This window comes from Cladophialophora immunda (assembly GCF_000835495.1).
Source record: "Cladophialophora immunda strain CBS 83496 unplaced genomic scaffold supercont1.1, whole genome shotgun sequence".
Taxonomy (NCBI): Eukaryota; Fungi; Ascomycota; class Eurotiomycetes; order Chaetothyriales; family Herpotrichiellaceae; genus Cladophialophora; species Cladophialophora immunda.
Genome location: NW_015622541.1, coordinates 6,746,026 through 6,757,237, shown reverse-complemented (window position 1 = coordinate 6,757,237; position 11,212 = coordinate 6,746,026). Strand labels below are relative to the sequence as shown.

Here is an 11,212-nt window from a genome sequence, read left to right as displayed (position 1 = left end):
GACCAACTATGGTCAAGTACAACTGAGTTGAAATGGTTCTTGCACTCGCCAGCAATCAGTATCAGCAGGTGCCGCTCAACCACCGTTGGCCCGTGGTGACCTGTGAACTCTAAGGGGAGCACTATCTCTTCCAAATATCGAGCTGACATCACACGTGTAGTCCGTCCCACCATTCGTGGTGATCGCTCCACATCTTTTATCTTTGCTCTCAGGCGATCTCCTTGTGATTTTGTCGCAGGCTATTCCAGCCGAGCAGCACGACTCCTGACGCGCTTCTTCTATGATGAAGCAAGAGCCTCCGTCCTCGACTGACTATTGGGATCCAAGTACGGAGCCTCGCCGATTCCGACCGCGCGATGTCCAAACCGCTCGCCCAGCCCGTCGTAATCAAACGTGGCACAGTGGAAGACACATCGATTATCCCAGATAGCTGGTCGCACACAAAGAGAATCAGCATCGCATAGCTTTTCTAGCGACAGGACAGAATCAATCTTGGGAGGGCACATACCGATATCATTCTCATTCCTCCATTTGAACCTCACCTGCAAGTCGTGGTTGTTCACGATCATCCCGTGCAACTTCTTCGACAGCTCTTCGGTCTCCTCGGCGTTCAAATCGTTGAAGGCCTTGGGGAACGTCCCAATCGCATACACAGTCTTCCACCCGGTGACCGGGTTAGTCCTCACCACAGGATGCACGGCACTCAAATGCTTGCCCACATTCAACGGCGACCCTCGGGGTTGATCATACAAGGTCGCTCTCCCTTGCTGCTCGGCTCTGATGAAACCGTCTCCAATAAATGTGGCCGTTAATCCCTCGAGGAACTGCTGCCACGGTCGGCTCATGCGATCGTATATCTCATAACCACTTGCCCAGAGGGTGTCTCCTCCCGTCTTGGGCAGCTGGGTTAGCCTCAAGCTCGTGTAATCGGCGGGGGCAGGCTCGAATTGGATGTCGCTGTGCCATTGCGCGGCGTCGTATTTGCGCTTGTTCTTGATCTCGCCGTTGGCATCGAAGAGTTTCTTGCGGGACACGGACGAGATGTTGCTAATCTCCAGATCATGGCCGAACTCGCTGGATCCATTGAGGATTGGGTGGATGTGGAGCGTCGATGAGGGTGGCTTGCCGGTCAGCTCCCCGAGGCGCTGGATGAACTTCTTCTGCAGATCGTCCGTCAAGTTGTCCTGTTTGCGGAAGAAGACGACTCCCCGCTCGCTGACTAACCATTTCAGAATGGGTAAATATCTTGCCTGTAATATCTTTCCACGGAGTGCGAGGCTATGGAACGGATCTCGCGGCAATGAGATTGGATTGCGGAGTACCTACTCGTGATAGCGAGATCCCTCAAGAGCGTATCCGCGTCAGCGGAGTTGACCAAGTCATCTACGATATTGACTTTCGGAAACTCCCGACCGATGATGGGCGTGAGGTCTTCGGATTCGAATTTCTCATTCAGCAGCCCGCTCTGTCTGAGCGGCTTTCGGGGACCCTGGCCATCCCCAGTGCTGGAGGCCGCCGAATGACCGTTGGAATAATTCTCGCCAATGGATCCCATGGTCTCCAAGCACAGCCTTATCTTTTTTGGAGACGTCTATGGATGACCAAACTGGGTCTATGCTTTGGTGCTTATCACTTGGTATAAAATTTTGCTGTCGACAGTGCAGGATTGAAGATATCGACGCATTAAGAGAAGGAAAGGAAAGGAAAGAAAATCGAGAACTAGATGATAGAATCAACGATCATTACTGTTCAGTCTGATCACGCAATCCATGTTGGAGATGACCGAATTCGGCTGTTTATCTTAAACTTCTCCTCATCTTTCGGTTGAACCGAGCAGCGGGCGAATAAGACTTGCTGTCGACCGTTATTGATGGAACCGAAAGTCCACGTGGCAACGGTCTGGGGGTTGTCGTGTCGTGTGTACTCGGACTTCGCGAGGGCCCGTATCAGGTTCGCTTGGGTTATCGCTTGATTTACTCTCAGCTTCGTGTCCGAACACTACTTAGAGATGCTCCAAACCTCTGTCAGCCTGCTCCTCCTCGAGAACGCACAAGCTCTTGGTAAAGAAAACCAAGGTCCCCCTATCAAGGTGTATGCCGGGAGGTCGTCTGGACTGCTCCAATTCGTGCGGGCAGAGATGCTTGTAATCATCTTGCCCAGTCCAGCCCGGGCCTACTTCGACAGGCGCGTCTTCCAGTATGTCCAGCCTGGCTTCCTGTGGATCAAATAATCTTTGCTCCGGATCGCATGCCAGATCCCGATGATTCCTCCAAAGGGCCACGATGACGCGAGGCGTTGAAGCCATGAGCGGTTCCTTGTCAAGTACAGTTTATCCACTTTGACTTTGTCCCATACCGTTGGCAAATTCGCTGCGGCATAGCTTTCCCTCAGCTTACCGTACCATTCGCGATCGTACAATTTCCAGAACTCCTCCTCTGGATAGTATGTGTGTGAATACAGGACTTTGCGGCCGCCTAGCTCAGTTAGACGCCTCTCCAGATCCCGATTTTGCTGCACGAAAGTTTCGATGTTCGTCGATGCGGGTCCCCAGAGCCCAATATTCAGCATCGGCTGAAGTTTTCCGTCTTCAATATGACTGGGATGGAATGTCGGAGGATCCACGGCTCGTAAGGGGCAAAGCCACAATGGCCAGATACCTAGTCTCTCGGAAGTGTACTCGATGAACTCCTCCGCAGTGCCGTACGGTAGTGAAAGGTCCTGAATCATGAAACCGAACGACATTTCGCCTGCGTGCAGAACTCTGTACATCATCCTCGTGTGCATGAAATCGTTCACGAACCACCTGGTGTATCGGTTGAACGGGATAAGATTGAAATATTTGAATGCGTGCCTACCCACCCAAAAGCCACCTCGGTCATAGCGAAACAAGTACTCGGCAATAGAGATGTACTCTGTAGATGGTCCTTGTAGTGTCTTATCCTTCACATGGAGGTAGAACCATGGATCCCAGGAGCCACTGAATTTGTGGGCTTTAGCCGGGTGGGGGATCTCATCTGTCAGTTGACCAGTCATTACGACGCTGTGAGTTTTGGAGAAGATGATACCGTCGACGTAGTCATTGTCAGGGTTCTCCGTCTGCCGTTTTACGGCCTTGATAGTCTCATGAATGGTGAAATACGGAGAGTAGTGCAACTTGACGAACCGACGGGCTGGAATCAGCTGCAACTCTAGCTTGGTCGTAACGCCCAGTGTCCCTAAGGACCCAGCAGCACCCTTGAATAGGTCGCTGTTCTCGAATGAAGAAGCTGTGACCACGCGACCATCTGCGAGGACCATCTCAATAGATTTGACGGTTTGGTCAAAGTAACCGTATCTGAAAGAGCTGCTCTCTCCGGCAGAACCGGCAAATCCCCCTCCTACAGTGATGCCTGGGAATTCCATGACAACTGGGGGGATCATTCCCTGAGCAAGAGTGGCTTCCACGAGCTTGTCCATTGGAACATTGGGCTCTACGAGCGCCGTCCGTGATGAAGTGTCGATTTTCAGCACGTTGGATAAGGGGGTGATGTCGACAGCATGGCGTCGGTCGGTTGGGCGGGTGCTGTTTGTCGAACCATGAAAGATGCGGAACGGCTGGCCATGCTCAAAGAAGTCTCTGACGGCATTGGATATTTGGATGACATGTTCTTCGTGGGAAGGCATTTTCGTGGTAATCTCTTTCCAACCCACCGAAGGAGTTCATGTCTGGGGCATGACAAGCTTCCAAAAAGCAGGTAGGAGCATAGTACTCCGTACTGAGCAGAGCTGAGGCGGCCGAACAAGGAGTAGCCCCCTTGCCAGCGTTGGATTTATGCTAAGAAAAGGTGATGCTTGCGGGGGGAAGACGAATAAGGCTGGAAAGGGGGATACTGGGAGCCTTGCAGCCTTGGTTGGCACCCTAGCCTCGCTAGCCTTGCGGTAACTCCCCGTTTGACCTGCAACGCACCTACCGCCTGCCTATTCAGCTTCTAGTTAATCCTCCCTGCCTGGTACATGACTATCGTATATCCACCTTCCCTCCGCAGCTCTCGAGGGTCTAGTTGTCAGTACTGGTCGCCTGACTGACGCTTCGGCTTACATGCATTCTTAGTCATTCGCGCCGCGCAAGACATGACCCAGGTCAGTATTGCGAAGCCTTTCATTTTGCACCCAAGCTTCCTATCCTGGCAAGGCTCAAGCCCACTTATTGAGGTGTTCACTACGTGTCAGGCATGGCCCGTGCCTGGTGTCAAACCAAAGTACCTCTCAAATTGTGTTAGTCATAGCTGCGTCCACCCGCCGAACCACCGTTGACAATAGGGCGGACCTCTTGCCTGAAGGATGGGAGAAGAAGGGGGCCAAGAGTTTGGACAGCAAATCAAGATACACCATTCCCTTATATCGGCCATTGACTGCATCCAGCGCCCGAGCATGGCTTGAGGTATTTGGGGGCACGTTGCCTCTAGGCTCAAAGCCACGTCAAGAGATCTTCCGATATTTTCGTCGACCCCGGCGAATATTCCCGTGAGAGGCCCCTTCAGACCGTCACCAGACTCCAAAACTCCGTACAATCATGTTGTACCTGCCCACTATGTGGTGGATGAGACCCCAAGGTGCTGTTGGATCGGATCGGTAGATCTGGCCGTGGTATTCAGCACCTCAAACATCCATATCTACGGCTGCAAGGCATCTCGCTGGCACGGACGACTTTGCCAAATTACTGATTTGCCCCTGGAACCCTCAGTGACAACGAAACCACAAGGCTGTGCTGCTACTATTGGTACTGGGTCATCACAAATGCTACCGTCAATACCAGATCGAGGACAATATTGCGCAGATTGAGGGTCTCTTTTGAGACAAAAATGCCGAATGCTCCCTCCTCGAGCGAAAGATCTTGTGCGAGGCTGGGTATCGGCACCCAATGTTCGAGGCACAAGTGACATATTGTACGGCAGCCTTGCAACCACCTGGCTTTGCACCTGGACATGCCTCTGTCTGAATATACCCCCACAAGAAAGTCGCCGAGGATGGCGATCTCTTTTCTACAAATTCCGGTGGCAGCTCTTCACCATATTCTTCCCCGAAGTCCTGGTGGCTACGGCCATGGAACAGTGGTTGTCCGCACACCAGTCGGTCAAGGTATTCCACAGGCTGGGCCATCCCGAGTGGACCACACGCCATGGCTTCTACGCAGATATGGGCGGTATCCTCATCGCTCCACGAGACTATCCTGCCTTTCCGGTTGACAGCCAACAACTGGCCTACCTCATTGAACACAAAAGTTTGGTCTTGCCAGAGATACCCGCGCTGGAAATTCAGGCTCTGAACAAAGCAGACGGGTTAGCACGTTTGGTGACGCTCATCCAGATGACCTGGTTCTGCATCTCTTTCATAGCCCGTGGTGCTACCGGCCTGGGATACTCAACACTCGAAGTCACCACGCTGGCATTCATAATTTGCACGCTTCACACCTTCTCCTTCTGGTTCTACAAGCCTCTTGACCCACAATCACAGCGCGTGGTGCCCATTGATGCCAACATTAATCAACTCTGCGAGCGACCGATCTCGGATACGGGTTCGAAGACCAATCCTGCCGTCACCGTCACCGCCAACACCGCCACCACGGCCCTCATCGCTAGTACCACGCTCATTGCCAGTACTGCCGCTGCTCCGGCAGTAACCTCTGCCTGCGCTGAGCCTTACTCACGGACTCCACTCGACTTCGTCAAGCCCGCGCCTGACCCGAAGAGTCTGACGATTCCGTTCTGGTACGGCTTCTCGGTCGTCTTCTTCTACAACCAAAGAGCCAAACAGAGGCCCGCACAGACCATGCCAAACAGCATCACCCTCCCGCCCGGCGGCCTCACCATGGGAGTGACGCTCTACACGATGATGTTCCAGCTCATGTATCACGGGCTCCATCTCGGCTTCGCCTGGCTGGCCGCGTTCCCCTCGCGGACCGAGTTCTACCTCTGGCTCGTGTCCAGTGGCACCGACTTCGTCCTGATCCTGCTCTACTGCTTCGCGGCGCCGATTGGTGCTTACAACACCCGTTTGCTGGGCCGGTACTTTTTCAAGCACGAAGCCACCAGCATCCCCGAGCTCGCGAACATGTTGCCGCCGTGGGTCAAAGTCCTCATGCACGGGCCCTTCGTCATTGTGTACATGGCTGCGAGGGCCATCGTGCTGGCCGAGTCGCTCGCCAGCCTCCGAGCACTGCCCGCATCCGTCTACCAAGACATCAACTGGCCTAACTTCCTGCCTCACGTGTGAAAGCGAGGCCGTAGAAACAACCTGTATGCCAATCTGTTCAGCCAAACCGGGTTTCATGCCCTCCTTTCACGACCGTTTCTCTCATTCTTTTCCAGATATGCCAGACCTGGACTACCTCTCCGCTGCTAATGGAGCCCACACTCGAGGAGAGAAGCAGGGAAAGCCATGCAAGCAACCGATGAGACACCACGAGAGCCCCGGTCTGATCATTCCACTGCGTTACGCCTTCCCTTTCCTCAAACTAGAGATAGTCCATCTTTGATCTCAGGGGAGCTATGTATGGAAGAATAGCATCGTATTTCTTGAGACGATTCCGGGAATCCATCTCTGACTAGACAGAATGGGAAGTTTGACGGGATGAAGCAAGGGCCTTGATCGAAAGCGGCATGGTCCTGTGAAGATATGCTCTCGTTATGCTCGTTCTGCATTCCCAGGATTGCCACTTTCGTCTTTTGATAGGGACAGCCTGATTGTGGGATGGTCTGAAACACAATCAAAGGTGTCCGTGGCGGTGTGCCACACTGCCTGCTGATTAGTCCACCTTCTTCAAACACTTTCAACTGCATGGAGTACGAATAGCGCTGTCAGCACGATCAGACAAGGGGTGACAGTGGAAAGAGGCGAAAGAGGTGAAAGTGGTTATGGCTTTTTGACTCGGCTCGCTAAATGTCAAGTGACGATGTGTCCAATCCGACCATCTATGACCCTTTCAAAGCTTTCACTTCCGCAACCAGTTCTGTTACCGTCTTGGTCAGACTGCTCAGTTGCCGGGACTGCTGGGCAATCATAGCCTTCATGTTCTTCATTTCACGCTCCACGGAATCTGACGGAGGGGTCGCCTCGGCCACATTCGAGGCTTCCCCCGCTTCGACGGTTTGTTCTTCTGGCATTTCCGATTCGGTCATCTGTTCTTCCATGTTAGCTAAAGGATGTGCCTGTGAGACAGGATCTGGCTGACCTTGTGTTTTGGAGCGGGCTCAGGGTCCTCGACATCTTCCCATACTTTACTCGCTGCGGGTGTGGGAGACTGCTCCTTCTTCTCCTCAGGGACGGCGTGTTTGGCCGCAGTCGTTCGTTCCACGGGCTTCTGGACCTCCTCGAAATCTGACTCGTCATCCTCTCCTTCTGTAGGTTCGGTGTCTTTAAATTTGTCTGCAGCACCCATCATTGTGGCACCTTGTTCCTTCATCGATGGAGGAGGAGATCGGATTGTCGTCGGGGTCGGTTCTGGTATCGACTCGGGAACTTCTTTCTTAGTTTCGACAGCCTTGACCGGCTCGGGTGCCTTTTTGACTGGCTTCGCCTCATCTGCTGCAACCTCTTTGATACCCGTACCCTCATACAAACTTTCCATGGAAATCTTTGGTGGCAATCCCTCGGCGCCATCAAGCCATTCTTTGCTGCTCATGGCTGGCTTCAGACCAACAGTAGGGGGGTAGATGTCCTCCTGAAACGTTTCTGCTCTTCGAGGCACAATAAAAGAAATAGGCTCAATGTAATTGTCATTGACCGTCTTGTACGCTCGAGCAACCTCGTTCTCATGTAGGTTGACTCCCCTCTTGGGGATGAAGGCCACTCCACGTTGAGGATCTGACGATTTGTACTCGGACAGATATTCGAACTTGTCGTGCTCATATTCGTAGTAACGGATGTTTCCGTCACCCCTGCCTGCAAGGAATAGACACTGGGTGCCTTCGTCCCAGAAAGGCATACACACGCCTGATATCGAGTCAAGCATTTGGAATCCATCGATGGGTTCTTGTGCGTTCCGGACGTCCCAAAGCGCAAGCTGACGGTCACTCATTCTGGAAAAGCCAGTTGTGGCGATGCGATCGTGTTCCCCCATCCACACGGCGCGACTGTTTTTGGCGCCTGCGTGGCCTGGCCCTTCATGCACGGGTTTTTCTTGTCTTGTGTCCCATATCCTCAACTTTTTGTCTCGGGAGGTCGTGACCAAAAGGGAACCATTCGCACTCCATGATAAAGACTGAATCACCTCGCCGACCTTGAGCGACAACTTGGACGAACCGGACTCGATATCCCATATCTTGATCGTAAAATCTCCAGCCGCAGATGCCAGGATATTCTCAGCGGCGGGATTGAAGAGCACGTGGCCCACTTTCCTGAACGGAATCAGTCATGGCTCCAAAGACAATGTACCAGTTGCGTACTTTGGGTGGCCGCTAAGTTTGCCCACTGGGGCAATGTCCTGGATCTCATCTGCGGGAATGTCGAGATGCAGTGTGAAGTCGTCCGGAACTCGCCATAGGAAGACCTGCGCAAATCAGCATTCCCTGATCATCAACGTGAGTGTATATCCCGACCTTGCCATCATCCGACCCCGAAGCAATCAACGAGTCATTGAAAGGGTTCCTGCGTTTGTCAGTCCCGCGCCCTTGTTTTGCTTCTCTTTAACAGATCGCCCACCAATCTGTGTCCAAAACCACGGCGGTATGTCCTCGGAAGAGCGGGATACGTTCGGGCAGGCGGCCTTTCTCTTTCGTAGGGATGACGGCAAACGCACCACCGCCGCTGCTATCCCAATTGAGGGCGAGGTATTCTGGATTGGCCTGACATTGTGAGCTTCTGGACTATTGCAGCTTGCACTTGGTGTATACCTTGATCAAGTTCGTGTCCCAAGCATTCTTCGATACCCTCACGTTGTCATAGCATTGTTCCTTAGCAACTCTTAGCCATGAATCCTCCCAGCTGAGAGTGAGTGAAGCCGCACCTTGCGAGTCGGGCGGCCGAACACGTGCCGATATTTTGAAGAGCGTACGAAACGGCCTGCCATCGTTTTGACAGGGAAGATGCTAGAGAGAGATTGCGGAGGAGAAACTGGAAAGACTGAGCCTGCAGTCTCGGTGGGCTTTCAGATTTGCCAGGCTGGAACAAATCTGAAGCACTTTGGGAGGCATTGGAGCTGACCGCAACCGCAGCCCTTGTGGTGCTGGTCCCTCCATCGGCGGGCCGGAGAGATAAACCACGCTAACCCCGTTTGGCACTACGGCGAACCGTGAGGGAATCTGCCGAACTAACACCTGATCGACAGCAGGTGCCCTACGAGTAGTAAAGAGAGCTATGCGCTTCCATCAAGGAGTGGCATCAGCCTATGAATCATGTGCTCCCTTATCTCCATGCGGTGGGCTGTCCATTATCCGAATCATACACTCCAAAGCGCTTCTCCCTCTGGGAAGAAGCTCCATACGCTCCGAGATGCGCAATGCAGATCCCTCTCCGCATTCTAGATTTGGGACTCTGGATGACTGCGTGACAAGGTATTAGACGCAGTTTGCGATACGTCCGCAAGGTATGTGAGCGACTTGTTCACCTCGACAAAGATTTGTCGCAGTATCCAAAATATCTCCGATACTCCTCCCCAGGGAGCCACGAGATACTCAGGGACACCCCCAGAAGGGTCTGGTGTCTTTTATTCCGACATGGATCTCATGGTCTCAGCATGCGACTTGGCGTATAACCTCTAAACAGCCTTTTGGAGAGTGAAAGGAAGCTGCGTCCCTGTCGAGCAAGCGCAAACCGAGTCTCGTCATTTCTACCACGATCCTTAGCAGCCTGTTACTGGACCGGGTAGTGGGATACTCTTTGTCTCACTGAGTGCATTTGAAGCCAGACAGTCCTCAATCGTGTTTTTACCAGCTGTGTCGACGATGGGCCCGGTCCACCTCCACCACTACTCGCCTCAGGGATATCCTTCATGGCGTGTCTCCGAAGCGTGTCATTGAGGAAATACCTGCCAACACGTCGAGTTGCGACGCTGTGCCAGCCATCGGACGCACGCTAGTGCCACAGCCAAGTTCTAAATTCCAAACGGAGAGTGATTCGAACCTGGAGAGCAAATGACGCAGGATGTTGATATTTCTACTTCAACTTGGTGAGATATTTGCTCGGCGCTGGAGCGAGAAATAAAACTGTCGCGCGACGACATTTTCAAGTACTCACTATAACTCAGATACCCGAACTGTCCCTCCGACTTGTCCCTCCCTTTCACCCTTTCATGACCAGGAGGAGGGCCTCCTGGAGGAAGTGCCAAGAGATATAAGAGCATCGGTGTTCACTTGCGCCAGGCTGTAACTGGAATAGCCCAACTGGTAACTAGACCCACACTGAGGCAGACTGTGATTGGTGTAATAGCTTGCCGAATTGGGAGGTGCTCCCGTTACAAAGTCGCTCCATTGCAGCCTCGCCTGACGATACCAGCGTCACCAACTTGTGCGGTCCATATCTTCTGCCGAAAGGGACCTTCAGATCGGAATACTGGATGCAGCGCAAGAGAAGAGGGCATGAGAGGGCATAATTCGCCCAGCGGTATGGCACCCCAACTTTGGCGGTAAGAAAACCAGTTATCCTGACCATGTGGAGAAACGGCATTTGACCGGGAAGGTTTTGACTGGCACTCTTCGAAGCTGGCCGGCATTGTCTCGCCCTCGGTAAAGAAGAATGAGAAGGACCCTAACGTTTAGCCACCCATTCCCGTAATTTACAACACTCACCTGTGGGTGGAATTTGCGGATTCTTGAATACAGCTTGTCCAGATTAGGCATCTCGTCAATCTTGCGGGGTTTCTCAGTGATAAGGGCCCCGGAAACTTCATTTTCAGTCGTCCGTCGAAAGAATCTCCCTGATCAACTGCAATTTGGGGCATTTACGCGTCCTTGAGGCGTATATACACAGAACCCAAGCTAAAACCGCCATTATTCATTGTGCGCGTCCAGAGATCATGTCCCATTGTGGCTACTTCTCACGGGCGCGGTCGAAAGGAGACAAGCTGGGCTACTACCGGGCATCTGTCGCGTGCGGTAAGTACTGGGGCAGAAAATCCGGGTTGGAACGATGTGGACACTCGCTCATTTGGTAGACCATTGCCGAAAACGAAAGGCCAGGTGCAGGCCTGCCGTTGGAGACCCTTTGCGCAGATGTGCCAACTGCGTGCGTCTGGGCT

The 11,212-nt window shown here is 52.9% G+C and overlaps 4 protein-coding genes across 4 annotated transcripts; 1 reads left to right on the top strand and 3 right to left on the bottom strand.

The window, feature by feature from the left end:
• Nucleotides 1–278: 278 nt before the first annotated feature.
• On the bottom strand, nt 279–1,555 carry PV07_01981 (uncharacterized protein; the record flags this gene model as incomplete). Its single annotated transcript, XM_016388565.1, has 3 exons — nt 279–430; nt 509–1,219; nt 1,327–1,555. The coding sequence occupies 3 exons, from the start codon at nt 1,553–1,555 to the stop codon at nt 279–281; spliced, it is 1,092 nt and encodes a 363-aa protein (XP_016255493.1).
• A 617-nt stretch (nt 1,556–2,172) lies between these two features.
• PV07_01980 (uncharacterized protein) lies at nt 2,173–3,663 on the bottom strand (the record flags this gene model as incomplete). The annotated part of the gene is made up of 1 exon (XM_016388564.1): nt 2,173–3,663. The coding sequence occupies one exon, from the start codon at nt 3,661–3,663 to the stop codon at nt 2,173–2,175; it is 1,491 nt and encodes a 496-aa protein (XP_016255492.1).
• Nucleotides 3,664–4,446: 783 nt separating this feature from the next.
• PV07_01979 (uncharacterized protein) lies at nt 4,447–6,991 on the top strand. The gene has a single exon (XM_016388563.1). The coding sequence runs from the start codon at nt 4,849–4,851 to the stop codon at nt 6,250–6,252; it is 1,404 nt and encodes a 467-aa protein (XP_016255491.1). The 5' UTR covers nt 4,447–4,848; the 3' UTR covers nt 6,253–6,991.
• PV07_01978 (uncharacterized protein) lies at nt 6,505–9,169 on the bottom strand. The gene is made up of 7 exons (XM_016388562.1): nt 8,984–9,169; nt 8,871–8,930; nt 8,680–8,822; nt 8,577–8,625; nt 8,424–8,527; nt 7,211–8,375; nt 6,505–7,157 (listed from the first exon to the last, which is right to left on the bottom strand). Exons 1-7 carry the CDS (start codon nt 9,044–9,046, stop codon nt 6,951–6,953), a joined length of 1,791 nt encoding a protein of 596 aa, XP_016255490.1. The 5' UTR covers nt 9,047–9,169; the 3' UTR covers nt 6,505–6,950.
• Between the last annotated feature and the right edge of the window lie 2,043 nt (nt 9,170–11,212).

Excerpts from the sequence above, each read along its gene's own strand:
- PV07_01979 (XM_016388563.1), top strand. The coding sequence starts at position 4,849 with ATGCTCCCTCCTCGAGCGAAAGATCTTGTGCGAGGCTGGGTATCGGCA.
- PV07_01978 (XM_016388562.1), bottom strand. The coding sequence starts at position 9,046 with ATGGCAGGCCGTTTCGTACGCTCTTCAAAATATCGGCACGTGTTCGGC. Across the intron at positions 8,528-8,576 it reads CGGGGTCGGATGATGGCAAG|GTCTTCCTATGGCGAGTTCC; the intron begins GTCGGGATATAC and ends TGATTTGCGCAG. Across the intron at positions 7,158-7,210 it reads AGCCCGCTCCAAAACACAAG|ATGACCGAATCGGAAATGCC; the intron begins GTCAGCCAGATC and ends ATGGAAGAACAG.